The 12,988-nt window shown below is 42.1% G+C and overlaps 1 protein-coding gene across 1 annotated transcript in view; it reads left to right on the forward strand.

Moving 5' to 3' along the window:
• Window positions 1–289: 289 nt before the first annotated feature.
• Window positions 290–12,988, forward strand: part of PCOLCE2 (procollagen C-endopeptidase enhancer 2) — a 74,021-nt gene continuing 61,322 nt past the window's right edge. The window contains exons 1-2 of the mRNA XM_033212410.1: window positions 290–687; window positions 1,698–1,806. Of these exons, the coding sequence (XP_033068301.1) occupies window positions 605–687; window positions 1,698–1,806 (192 nt within the window). The 5' untranslated portion in view covers window positions 290–604. The remainder of the gene's footprint in view (window positions 688–1,697; window positions 1,807–12,988) is intronic.

Consider the following 12,988-nt stretch of genomic DNA (forward strand, 5'->3'; position numbering starts at 1 on the left):
GGTTTTGAAGGAGACAAAGAAGGACCCCCAGGCTTTCCAGCATCCAGCAAGCACTACTACTTTTTATTTAAAAGCAACAGGGAGAAACATTCCCCAAAGCAAAACCCGAAGCCCTCCCTGAGAATCGTCTGTGGGCGTCCGGGCCCGGGCCGCTGGGGTGCCACTCCGCAAGGGGTTCCTCTTCTCCCCGGGGTCCCTGAGGGCTGGACGCGAGAGGACCCGTCGATCCCGGGGTGCCGGGAGGAGACGCCCGCCCTCCCCACGAGAGGGGGCGGCTCTGGCCTTGGAGCCGCCCCTCCTGCCGCCAGAGAACAAACGGGATATTCAGCAGTGGCCTGTGGCTGCCAGAGCAGCTCCTCAGGGGAAATTAAGCGTCGAGTCAGACGGCACCGTAATCGCCTTTAAAAGCGCCTCCGCCCCGCCGGCCGCGCAACCCCCGGCTACCTGGGCCGCCCCACGGCGGTGCGCGAGTGAGAGGGAGCGCGCGGGCCGCCGAGCGCCGGTGTGAGCCAGCACTGCTGCCAGTGTGAGCGCGGTGGGTGCGGAGGGGCGTGTGTGCCGGCGCGCGCGCCGTGGGGTGCAGACCCCGAGCGTCTACGCTGCCATGAGGGGCGCGAACGCCTGGGCGCCACTCTGCCTGCTGCTGGCCGCCGCCACCCAGCTCTCGCGGCAGCAGTCCCCAGAGAGGTAACGCGACCCCCGCCCGGGCTCCCTCTCTCTCCCCTCCCTTCCTCCACCTCTGCAACCTCGCCGGCTGCTTTACTCAACCCGCTTCGGCGCGCCTGGGTGACCCAGCGCTCCCCGAGCGGTGCAGGCGTCCGCCACCCCCGCGTGCGCTGAGCCCCAGACCTGGGGACCCATCCCTGCTCGCGGGGCTCCCTCCTGGGTCTCCGGCCCGGCCTGCCTGATGGCCCTGCAGCTGGCTTGGCCACCACGTGGCGGGGCTTAATCTGACTTGTGTCTCCCCTCTCCTCGTGTCTATGGGGGCGGAGGGAAGCACTGGGGCCCAAATATGTGGATTTTGGTTTACCGCTGTTTTTTTTTTTCTTCCCGGAGAGGCTTTGCCCAGAGACGTAAACTAGGGAACAACCCTAGCGGCGCGGCGCCTAGGGAGCCGCTCTGGAAAGTTAACTCTTCGCCAACCTCGAGACGGCCCCAGGAGCTGGGCTGTGGGACCTGCCCGGTGGCCAACGTTGGCATCGCCTCTTCAGCCTCCGTCAATATCAGCCTCCCTTTCGATGGGAAGCTCTGCCAATGGCCAGTAATTTTCAGAAAGGGGGAGGAGAACTGGGCATCTCTCCAAATATGGGAACGGCAAACTTTTTTATATTAACCAACTGCTTGCCTTTCTTTAAAACCGTGTTCTTCATTCAGCCTGGCTCTTACCTTCTCCCAGTTAAATTGATGTATTTACCATTTTCCTACAAGACTTTGCCACAATGCCGAGGACTTGATTATATATATAAAATCTTGTGTTATTATGATGGAGACAGATGGCAGCTGGACAGAATGCTTTATCAGGCTGTAATTTAAATATTCTAAGAGCTAGCAAGCTTTCGGATCCCATTATGGTGCAAGAATTGATTAATCAACATTAACTTTTATTTATATTAATAGGCTACACCTTTCTGAAGGTAACATCAGATTGTTAGACCATGTTTCAGATTACATTATCTTTTCTTCTTTTATGTTCCCAGACCTGTTTTCACATGTGGTGGCATTCTTACTGGAGAGTCTGGATTTATTGGCAGTGAAGGTTTTCCTGGAGTGTACCCTCCAAATAGCAAATGTACTTGGAAAATCACAGTAAGCATTTTTTAAAAAGGTATTCTCCTGGAAGTGGGTGTTGGAAACAGTGGGAGGCTGCTGCCTTTTTCCTCTGGTGGTAGGATTTCAGTAAGAGGCAAATGCCTGAAATAGTGAAATGTTGGATTTACCCCAACTATTGGGAAGATTTGTATTCATATAATAGATCTAGTCGTGTCTTGCATTAGTGATTACAGAGGGCACAAGGTAATGCTTGAAGGAATAAATTCTCAAAGCAGATGTGTTTCTGAAAGCCCAGTGTAACTCAGTTGAGTTTTATAGATTCATAATTAAAGCTGTTTTCAGTCAAAGGCCTGTTGTAATGACCTTTAGAGGTTTTTTGTTGCTCGTGCCTTCATAAATTCCCAGTGGGAAATAGAAGATCAAAGATAGTGCTTTGACTACTCTATGCCCATTAGGAAAGGAAAAAGAAAAAAATTTTAAAAGCCCACTTAATGTTCCTGGGTTGAAACCACCTCTAAAGGCAGTGTAAGAATAGAGAATTAATGGGGGGGGGGGGGTGGGAATCTAAATAGCAGCCAAGGGCCAATAGAAAGTCCATGCTGATTAGTAATAACATAGATGATGCTGAGTCAAGATAAGCTGGATTTAGAGACAGCCATTTTTTTTTTAAAACTGATTTAGAGTCAACTAGAGTGAATCATCTTTGCAGTCAGCTTAGCATTGACTGTTATCTTCTTCACGTTTTGCGTTGTTGGGAAGTTGTTTAGTAATTGAATACATTGGTTCACTGAGAACTTCTTTCAGTCAGGTTGTGCCACTGGAGGACTTACGTGCGATTTTTTAAAAAGTAACTCCCGCTGACTGTGTAAACCAGCAGTTACTGTGTGCAGGCATTTACCGTGCCAAGTAGTTAACAAGTATAATCACCCAGAATCCTCAAAACAACTCTATGAGAAAGTATCTATTATCATCCCCATTTTAGAGATGGGGAAGCTGAGGCCTGAAACAATTACAGAAATTGACTTAATCAGACAGTTGGTAAGCCCAACTTTATGTAAAGTAAAACCTACTCCCACTGAGGTCATTTTGCAGGCAGATATGAGAGATCCCCTTCCATAATATAAAACTCAGCTCTTACATGCCTTGACAACCTCTTGTAAAATACCAACCATGTCACAAACTGGTACAGATTTCATTATGTTATAGCACATATGGCCAGGAGAGAAGTCATAGAAAATAAGTTTGAAATAACATAAATGTGAAATAAGGCTCTGAAACAAAAATAAAAGCAGCTTGATTTTCATATCGTAATTGTGTTTTAAATGTAATTAAATGGCTGTAAGTTTTAAACGACCCTAGAAAATCAATGGCTCAGAGGCATCATGTGCCCAAGAAGAAATTCATGGTTGGCCATGTGTTCTGAATATTGTGGACAGTGTTGATGTGACAGTAAACTTTGACTGAAGCTGGGGGACACGTCCAGTGAAAGCTTTCCTTGATAAAGGAACGGTTTACCTCAGGAGAGGCATGATTTCCTGTGTAGGAGTGAGGAAGTTAAATGGACGCTCCATCTTAATGTCTTGTGAAGGGAGAGCCTGTGAGCTCAGCAGTCACTTCCCTGGATTCAAATTCCAGTTTCACTGTCATAAACTCTGTGTCTGGGATTTACCTCCTTTAAACCTCAGGATTACTGTGAAGACAAAATGAGATAGTGCAAAACGCTTCAACTCAGCGCCTGAGTGGGGAAGAAGCTTGATTTGTCGGAAGAACAAATCAAGGAGGTCGGAGTGGCTGGAATGGAATGAGCAAGGGGACAGTGGGAAGAGAAGCGAAGGTGAACAGGACTCTGTAGGCCATGGTGGGGAGTTTGAACTTTGTTTTGAGTAGGAGTCACTGGAAGATCTTAAGCAGAGGAATGAGCTTATCTGGCGTCTGTGTGGAAGATGAACTGTAGGGAGTTAGGAGTAGAAGCAGACCAATTAGGAAGCTGTTGTGGTATCCGGGAGAGGGAAGATGGTGGAGTAGACAAGGTGGTAACAGAGAAGATGAAGAAATGCGGAGTCTTCTGCCTACAGTGTTTTGTCAGCAGCTCTGCCTGCAATTAGGGTATAGTGGCACCAGCTAGGAGGATACGCACCAGGCTCTGTCTCCCTGCTTAGCCATTCCAGACAGGACTGTGCTCTACTATGGCCTTGTCCAAGGCCATCTATTAAAGGTGTTTCCAAAGCTGGTTGGTCCAGCCCATTTTTCTGTTCCTGCAGTCAGTAAACCAAGAATAGTGATCCCTTTGGGTGATTCAGTATCACTTTTATTAAAATATCACAGAGACCAATGGACATGGGAAAGCCTCAGAGTGGTCTTTAAACTGTAGTTCCTGTAGCTGGGGGGAAATATCTTGCTTTCACTCGCCTCCCATTCTGTTCGTCCAGACTGGAGATGTGTCCCAGCATGGTGGCTTTCATCACTAAATGGTTTTCATTAAACTCTATCTTATCAATGGAAGAATGGGAAATGTCTGATTTTAACTTTTGCTTTAAGAAAGGTGAATCCTAGTTGTTACCACCAAACTTCCAGTCCTTTGTATTGGACTTTCTGATATGGAAGTACAGCCTGCAGATTGGATATTTAGATTTGTCCTTACATTATAGTACTTTAAAATTTTTATAGCAATTTCTTAGACAGCTGTACTATTCCAACACACTATATTGGCTATTAAATGTAAATTAAGTTAAAAATTTAGTTTCTTAGTCATACTAGCACATTCAAGTGCTCAATAACCATATGTGGATAGTGGCTGCCTTACTGGACGATACGTAATATGGGTATTTCTGTCATCACAATTTTTCTTGTGGACAGTGCTGTGCTATTAATAGAAAAATTTTATGCTTAATTTTTCACGTAAGGATATGTTGAAGACAGAGGTGCTCTGTGCTGCTTAGTTGTACTTCTGCTTTGCAACTAGGGAAGCTTTGCAAATAGGGAAGCTGCACTGGTTCTTTGTAGTTGTTGCAGCTGTAACTGGAACTCAAGACTCTTGACTCAGCTTTATCACCAAGAGTTGATGGCCTTAACTAGTCTTAGGTTTTTTACTTTTACTGTATGTCTTCTCAAAAAATCTATGCTTAGAGACTAAATTAGAGAATTTGAGTGTTAAGAAACAGTTGAATATTTTGTAATCCATGATGGAGTTGAGAGATTCTTAGTTTCCTGTAGGAGTTGATTCTGGGGACTATAACCTAAAAGGCATCTGCATAAAATCCCCTAATTCTCATATACGGGGATGTGGGCATGAGTGAAATGTGATTTGACAGCTAAGGTATATATAATCCTTTGGAAAGTAGTGACTGGTCCTCTAAGCAGGCTTGGAAGAACAATAGGATTGGGGTGAGGCATAAGTCACCCTAATTTATTTAAGAATAAGAATCAGTAACTCCACCTGTATTAAGCCCTGCAGCAAGAAATGAAACTCCAAAAGTTGACATCCCACCACGTGGACGCCTCTATTACGGTGATTTTTCTGCAGTTTGAGATTGTGTGCAGGAGACAACAGTAAGAAATCTCCGACATCCATAAAGGAAGTAGGGGAGAGTGGACCATTGTGGAAAAAAAACACAGCTGGTGTGATGTATTTCACTGCAACATAGGCAGGACACATTTAGAAGAGCCCACAAGGCATGGTGCTGGGTGCTAGAGACACACAGGTGAATTTGGAGGGGATAAGCACATGGGGAGCTACCTGCTAGGATGTGTTCCCAAGGCCCTAAGTGGGAAGTGAGAGAAAGCCTACCAGGCATCTTATATTCTGTGCTCCACAGGCACCCCTGGCATAAAGATCACCATTCCATTAATAGCTTCATTATAAATTTATTGCAAACTCAGCAAATCATCAATACTTCTGTTCCTTGATATTTTCATTCATAACTTGTTCATTTTATAATTCCCATAATAGAATTAGAGATACATATTGATGATTTGACACAAATATGCATTTTGTTGTTTTTTTTTTTTAAAGAAAAATAGACATACGTTGAGAGGCTGAGGCGGGTGGATCACCTGAGGTAAGGAGTTCAACACCAGCCTAGCCAATGTGGTGAAACGCCATCTCCTAAAAATACAAAAATGAGCTGGGTGCGGTGGCAGGCGCCTGTAATCCCAGCTACTCAGGAGGCTGAGGCAGGAGAATCACTTGAGCCTGGGAGGCAGAGGTTGCAGTGAGCTGAGATCCCGCCATTGCACTCCAGCCTAGGCAATAAGAGTGAGACTCCATCTCAAAAAAAAAAAAACAGAAAAAGATAGACATTAATAGCAAAAATTAGACCTTGTGAAAGCAACTCTATTTAGAGTTTGACTTTGGATGCATGTGGTATGGGTGGCTGAGTGAAACCAGCTGAAGCTTTGTTTATAGTAACTGTAAAGCAGAGGAAACTTAAAGCCTAGAACCTTCTGGGAATTCTCCTTAAACAGGTATATAGGAATTTTTGTTTAAAATTGGTTCCCAAACTTAAAACTAAAGATCACATCTGAATGTGTAATGCAATTGCTGTTACATTATCTAATTGAAACAGCAATTGTTATGCAGAGATCGCTGGAATTGATTCTGTTCTTAGATTTAAAACTGGGCATAATTTACAAATCTGTTTTAAAAGGTGATGATCTGGCCAGGTGCAGTGGCTTACACCTGTAATCCCAGCACTTTGGAAGGCAGAGGCTGAAGGATCGCTTGAGCCCAGGAGTTCAAGGCTCCTGGAGTTAGCTGTGATCACACCACTGTACTCCAGGCTGGGCGACAGAGTGAGACCCCTTCTCTAAAGTATAATAATAATGATAAACATAAAATAAGGCAATCCATGTATGTGGTCCTGTTGTTAAGCCCTCATTAGGTTTTTATTATTTATAATTTAAAAGTACTGAAATTGGCCAGTTATTTAAGGTTTCAGTCATTTCATTCTCAGCATAAATCTAACCTAAGAAAAATCAGCAAACATTGAGCAAAGATTTAGTCTTGGGGTCCACCTAGAATAGAACTTTTTATCCCTTTATGAAGAAAATATGGGAGAGGCCAGGCATGGTGGCTCACACCTGTAATCCCAACACTTTAGGAGGCCGAGGAGGATTGCTTGCAGCAAGGTGTTCAAGATCAGCCTTGAACGTAGTCTGCTTTGCAACTAGGGAAGCTGCACTGGTTCTTTGTAGTTGTTGCAGCTGTAACTGGAACTCAAGACTCTTGACTCAGCTTTATCACCAAGAGTTGATGGCCTTAACTAGTCTTAGGTTTTTTACTGTATGTGTTCTCAAAAAATCTATGCTTAGAGACTAAATTAGAGAATTTAAGTGTTAAGAAACAGTTGTTTGAGTGTTAAGAAACAGTTGACAACGTAAAGAGACCCTGTCTCTGCAAATTTTTTTATTTTTTTATTTTTTATTTTATTTTTTAATTTTATTTATTTTATTTTTTATTTTTTATTTTTTTTAGCCAGGAGTGGTGGTGTGCACCTGTAGTCCTCACTACTTAGGTGGCTGAGATTAGAGGCTTTCTTGAGCTCAGGAGTCAGAGGGTATAGTGAGCTATGATTGTGCCACTGCACTCCAGCCTGGGTGACAGAGCAAGATCCTGATGATGATGATGATGATGTGGGAGGGTCAGAGAGTCAAAGACCTTTGACGGAAATGGGAGGAGAATGTGGCAATGGGTAGAGGCAGTCCCATTAAAGCAAAAAATATGTGGCAAAATTTTCCTTACTTAGCTACTTCATGAAGAAAAAAGCGTTAAGTTGTCTTACATAGAAAAATCTTCAGATTCCCCAGGTAATTCAAGTATTATCATGTTTATAATTACATATATTTTTCTGTTCAGTTAGAGTGAAATACAGTCACACATCCCATAACAATGTTTCAGTCAATGACCACCACATACATGACAGTGGTGCCATAAGATAATATTGCCGTGTTTTTTTGTATCTTTTCTATGTTTAGATACGCATGTATTTACCATTGTTTTACACTTGCCTGCAGCGTTCAGTACAGGAACATGCTGTACAGTGTCGTAGCCTGAGAGCAATAGGCTATACTATATAGCTTAGGTGTGTGGTGGGTTATACCATCTAGATTTGTGTAAATGCACTCTGTGATATTTGGACAACAGAGTCACCTAGTGATGCGTTTCTCAGAATGTACCTCCATCATTAAACAACACCTGACTGTATACTTGTGATAGAAATCATGGAACTAAAAATAATAATAGTATTTATAGTTTTTAGCATACCTTCAAATGTATTGAATCATTTTATTTTATTTGCATCCGATTCTCTGGGATTGGGGTGACAGACCTTAGTATGACCATTTCATAAGTGGGGAAATTGAAGTCTAAAGAACTTGTATCTTAACTAATGTCATACTTGTAAATGGTATGAAAACGTCAGCACATAACGTTCTGACTCAGGATACCATTATACTCTCACGCACTTATTTATCAAATATTCACCAAGATTTTTTGAGCACCTCCTATGTAGTGGGCATTGCATTGGACCGTGGGCGTAGAAAGACAAGGCATAATTTCTTTCCTCAGGGAGTTTATAATCTTGTGGGGAGCAGTTAGATGAGAGAATCGGTAACGGTTATGTGTGTGAATTATTATAATGCCCACTGTAAGCAGTTTTAAGTGTTAATAATTTGTAATAAAGCTTATTTTCACTTTTAAAAATTATTGAAGATCTTAAGATTAGTTAAGGTGAAAATAATTATTGCTTCGTGCAAAGAGTATGACCTGTTTTACATGTGTGCTACTCTAAGACTGGATAAGTTGTTACTGTATCCTTTGTAAGGATCCGTTTGACTTCCCAGGATTATTTTACATGTGCCTTGATATTTCCAAAGATGCCTAATAAACAATTATGTGAAGGCATTCCTGTAACATTGCCTTGAGGGCAATTTTATAACTTACATATGTTAAAGTCATCATACTTAATCCATCCTCCAGATACCGGATTAATTTTAAATGGCATTCCTATTTAGTTGAAGGAACTAGTAGATTAAAAATGTGATTGGGGGCCGGGCGCGGTGGCTCACGCCTGTAATCCCAGCACTTTGGGAGGCCGAGACCGGCGGATCACGAGGTCAGGAGATCGAGACCATCCTGGCTAACACAGTGAAACCCCATCCCTACTAAAAATACAAAAAAAAATTAGCTGGGCGCGGTGGCGGGCACCTGTAGTCCCAGCTACTCGGGAGGCTGAGGCAGGAGAATGGCGTGAACCCGGGAGGCGGAGCTTGCAGTGAGCCGAGATCGCGCCACTGCGCTCCAGTCTGGGTGATAGAGCGAGACTCTGTCTCAAAAAATACAAATGTGACTGGGATTTATGTCTTCCCAATAACTTTTGTATGGCTTCATGAGAAGAAAGAGTCAGCAGTGGTGAGCAAAGGGTTTGCAAAAATTGAGACATAGTGATAGTCTAGTAAGATCAGTACTAGGTGTATAATTTGAGAAAACAAATAGTGAATTTAGGCAGGAACTCAACTTTTAAGTCACTTAATTATACCTAAGGGTTTAGCAAGGGGTTCTAAAATTGCTGTAACTGTTATTTGCCTGGTATAACCACAGCAGGACAGATAGGGGAATGGAATTTTGACTTTAAACACATATTTCCTGACTTTAAACTGCACATAGGATTTAGAATTACATAGAGACTTAAATTCCAATCTTAACTATGGGCTTTTTAAAGAAAATATATATGTATACATTGGTTGCACTAGGCTTATTATTTCAGTTGCCTGAATAGTAATTTAATCCAATGCTTGAGCTAGTATTCTTTATATTTACGAATAGTAAAAATGAGTATAACTAACAAAGTGTTTGCATATCCAGACTATATGAATGGGATAAGAGCACTATAGCTTGTTTTTTTTGGGGGGGGTGGGTGGGATGGGATTGTTTATTTTTATTTATTTATTTATTATTATTGTATGTTAAGTTCTAGGGTATATGTGCATAACGTGCAGGTTTGTTAGATATGTATACTTGTGCCATGTTGGTGTGCTGCATGGGGTTATTTTTTAATCCAGAAAGTATAATTTGGAAACTTTACAAATCTTTTTTTTTTTTTTTTTGAGACGAAGTCTCGCTTTATCGCCTAGGCTGGAGTGCAGTGGCGTGATCTTGGCTCACTGCAAGCTCCGCCTCCTGGGTTCACGCCATTCTCCTGCCTCAGCCTCCCCAGTAGCTGAGACTACAGGCGCCCGCCACCACGCCTGGCTTTTTTTTTTGTATTTTTTAGTAGAGACGGGGTTTCACCGTGTTAGCCAGGATGGCTCAATCTTCTGACCTCGTGATCCTCCCGCCTTGGCCTCCCAAAGTGCTGGGATTACAGGCGTGAGCTACCGCGCACGGACAAAACTTTACAATTCTTATGGCACATAAGCTGTTCAATTAGATTTCAGTTGAAAAGATAGCAGAAAAATTTAAAAGTTTTCATTATTGCCTTAAATTTTTCTGGGAAGCATGGCAATTATAAATCCTAAATAATTAAGCAAGCACTGTAGGTGACATTTTCCCACTGGGGCCTCAGTCCAATTTTTCTAACTTTGTTTAGCTTTCTGCCTGCTTTTGACGGCTTCTGTTGCTTTTGTTTTCTTTTTCTTTGCTCTTTCACATGGAAATCAAGTCTGTTTTTATTGATTGAAAACTTGATGTTTTATAAATAACTTGTTTGTACTGCTTGCATTTTTAGTGCTGTGTTCAATGCCTTAGAAGAGGTTTAATGAGTAGAAAAGAAAATGAGAAAACATGAAAATGAAGTCTTCATGTATATTTTTTTTTCTGAAAGAGATTCTCTTTGATAACATATTCATACCAAACAAAAATCATTCTTTCCTGAAACATCACTATAAAAATAGAACATAAAGATAACACATTTTTTAAAAGTAGTATAAATCAAGAAGGCATTTAGTATAATTAAAACACTCAGAAAGGATTTTTAAGAATATATTATTTAAAAGACAGATTAAATTATTTTTATATCCCTTGACCACCTCCGGAGTTAAATTTATGATGTGAAATTATGGGCAAATAAGAATTGTACCATAAATTTGAAAATGCATTAAAATCTCTCAGATTTTGACAGTAAAAAAGGGAAGGGTCTCATTTATTGGTTGCTTAATGCTGGAGACCAGAGAAACATTTAGAGAGCTCCTAATTCTAAGTTCTTTCGGGTTTTTTTTGAGACAAAGTCTCACTTTGTCACCCACTTTGGAGTGCAGTGGCGTGATCTTGGCTCACTGCAGCCTCCGCTTTCTGGGTTCAAGAGATTCTCCTGCCTTAGCCTCCCAGTAGCTGGGACTAGAGGCACCCACCACCACGCTCGGCTAATTTTTGTATTTTTTAGTAGAGACAGGGTTTTGCCATGTTGACTGGTCTCAAACTCCTGACCTCAAGTCAATCCGCCCACGTTGGTCTCCCAGAGTGGGATTTCTTTTCCCACATTGCTCTACTTAGAGTCAGGAGAGTGCTTTTGTGTGCTGTCACTTTTCCGTGTTTCTTGTACAGAGAAATGTTACATGTATGGATTGCTCCTGAATCCTATGAAAACTGTAATAACCACTGTCAACTTAGACAATTGCAACTTATGAGTTCACAGCTTTATCAAGGGTGGCAATAGCACTTTGGGGGACTTTTGAATTTCTTACTCTAGGAACTTGGGAGAAAATAAGTGTTTTCCTCAGATACATTATTTGGTTGATCATGAGAGTCAGTATGGCAAGTCTTTAGGAAACAAATATAAACATCCCCAAATAAATGGAACACCCACAGAGAAGTGGGGAGTTGGAATTATAACTGCCCAAAGCACAAGCCCTGCCACTAAATATCACCTCTCTCTTACCACCTCACCCCCAAGCCGCTCCTGAGTACTGCATATAATAAAATAGTGTTTTCAAAAATATGAAGGGAGGGAGAGACCATTTAATCAAAGATGGGCTGTTACATGGACCAGACTGACAAGAAGAAAAGCACAGGGAACCCAGGGGCAATTTTACTCCTGCTAAATGCTCCTAGAAATGAATAAGGGTTTGATTGCTAGACACGACCTTCTAAAATCCCTGGGCTACAGTTGAGCGCCTCCAAATAAATTGTAATTTGTTAATTCATTAAAATTCTAAAGTACCCACCAGAGATCAGGTGCTGGATTGGGCACAGAAACTGCAATAATTGAAAAATCACATTCCTGAATGGGGCTGGGTGAGGTAAGGAGGCTCTTACTAGTTGGAGTGATGTTCCAGAAACAATGAACAGTGGCACAGGGTGACAGGGATCATGGTACAGAGTTATACGTGTGATATTGCTCAGTTACTAGAAGAATGGGCATTGGAGAGTTATACTGACATGGGTTCAAATTCCTGTTCAGCCATTTAATTTACTAGGTATGTGATTAAGTTTCTGGAACTTTCTGAAGTTAGTATCCTGGATGTAATGGTCAAACCTGCCTTGTAAGGTTGATCTGAAGACTGAAGGAGGCAGTAGATGAAAGGCGCTTGGCACAAGCAGGCACTCAATAAATGGTAGTGTTGCTTTATTTATTTTTTAACCTCTCTTCCAGGTCTGTAATAAGGAATAGAAGTGTGCTGTTTGTGTAGAACTTGTCTACAAGCCAACTTGTTTCAAGCTGGATGGTAATCCCTTTGGGGCATGGCGAGTTCCCACTGGAAATACCCATTCCTACTCACTATGCCCTTTCTTCATTTAAAATATGAGCTTTCATAAGATCTGGACTTTGTCCACAGAAGCGCTTCCAAACCCTCCCTACTTCAACCAGCCACCGCTACCCCATCACCAACCAAGGGCATTCCTTAACTGTTAACTTTCCAAAGTAGAGAAAAGATTGTCAGTTAAAAATTGCAAATAATTTTCTCTGTTTACAGATGGAGATTTTATTTTACCTTTGGAGTCCCAAATCATCAGAATAGGCCTCACTAATTATATAAATTAAGTAAAGACTGTATTCACTTATTCCTAATAGAGACGCAACATGATATGGTGGTTACAAGTGTATTTTCTAACAGTGTAGTTTCTGGAGCCAGGCAACCTGGTTCAAATACCAGCTCCACTATTGAGCTGGTGAGTCTCCAAAGATGACCTCCCCAATCACCACACCTCCTGGTATTCATGCCTTTTTCTGGTATCCACCAGCATTGAATCTGGGCTTGCCCTTGGAACAAATCGGATGGAGCA

The sequence above is a fragment of the Trachypithecus francoisi genome, unplaced genomic scaffold (assembly GCF_009764315.1).
Source record: "Trachypithecus francoisi isolate TF-2019V2 unplaced genomic scaffold, Tfra_2.0 Lachesis_group0, whole genome shotgun sequence".
Classification (NCBI taxonomy): Eukaryota; Metazoa; Chordata; class Mammalia; order Primates; family Cercopithecidae; genus Trachypithecus; species Trachypithecus francoisi.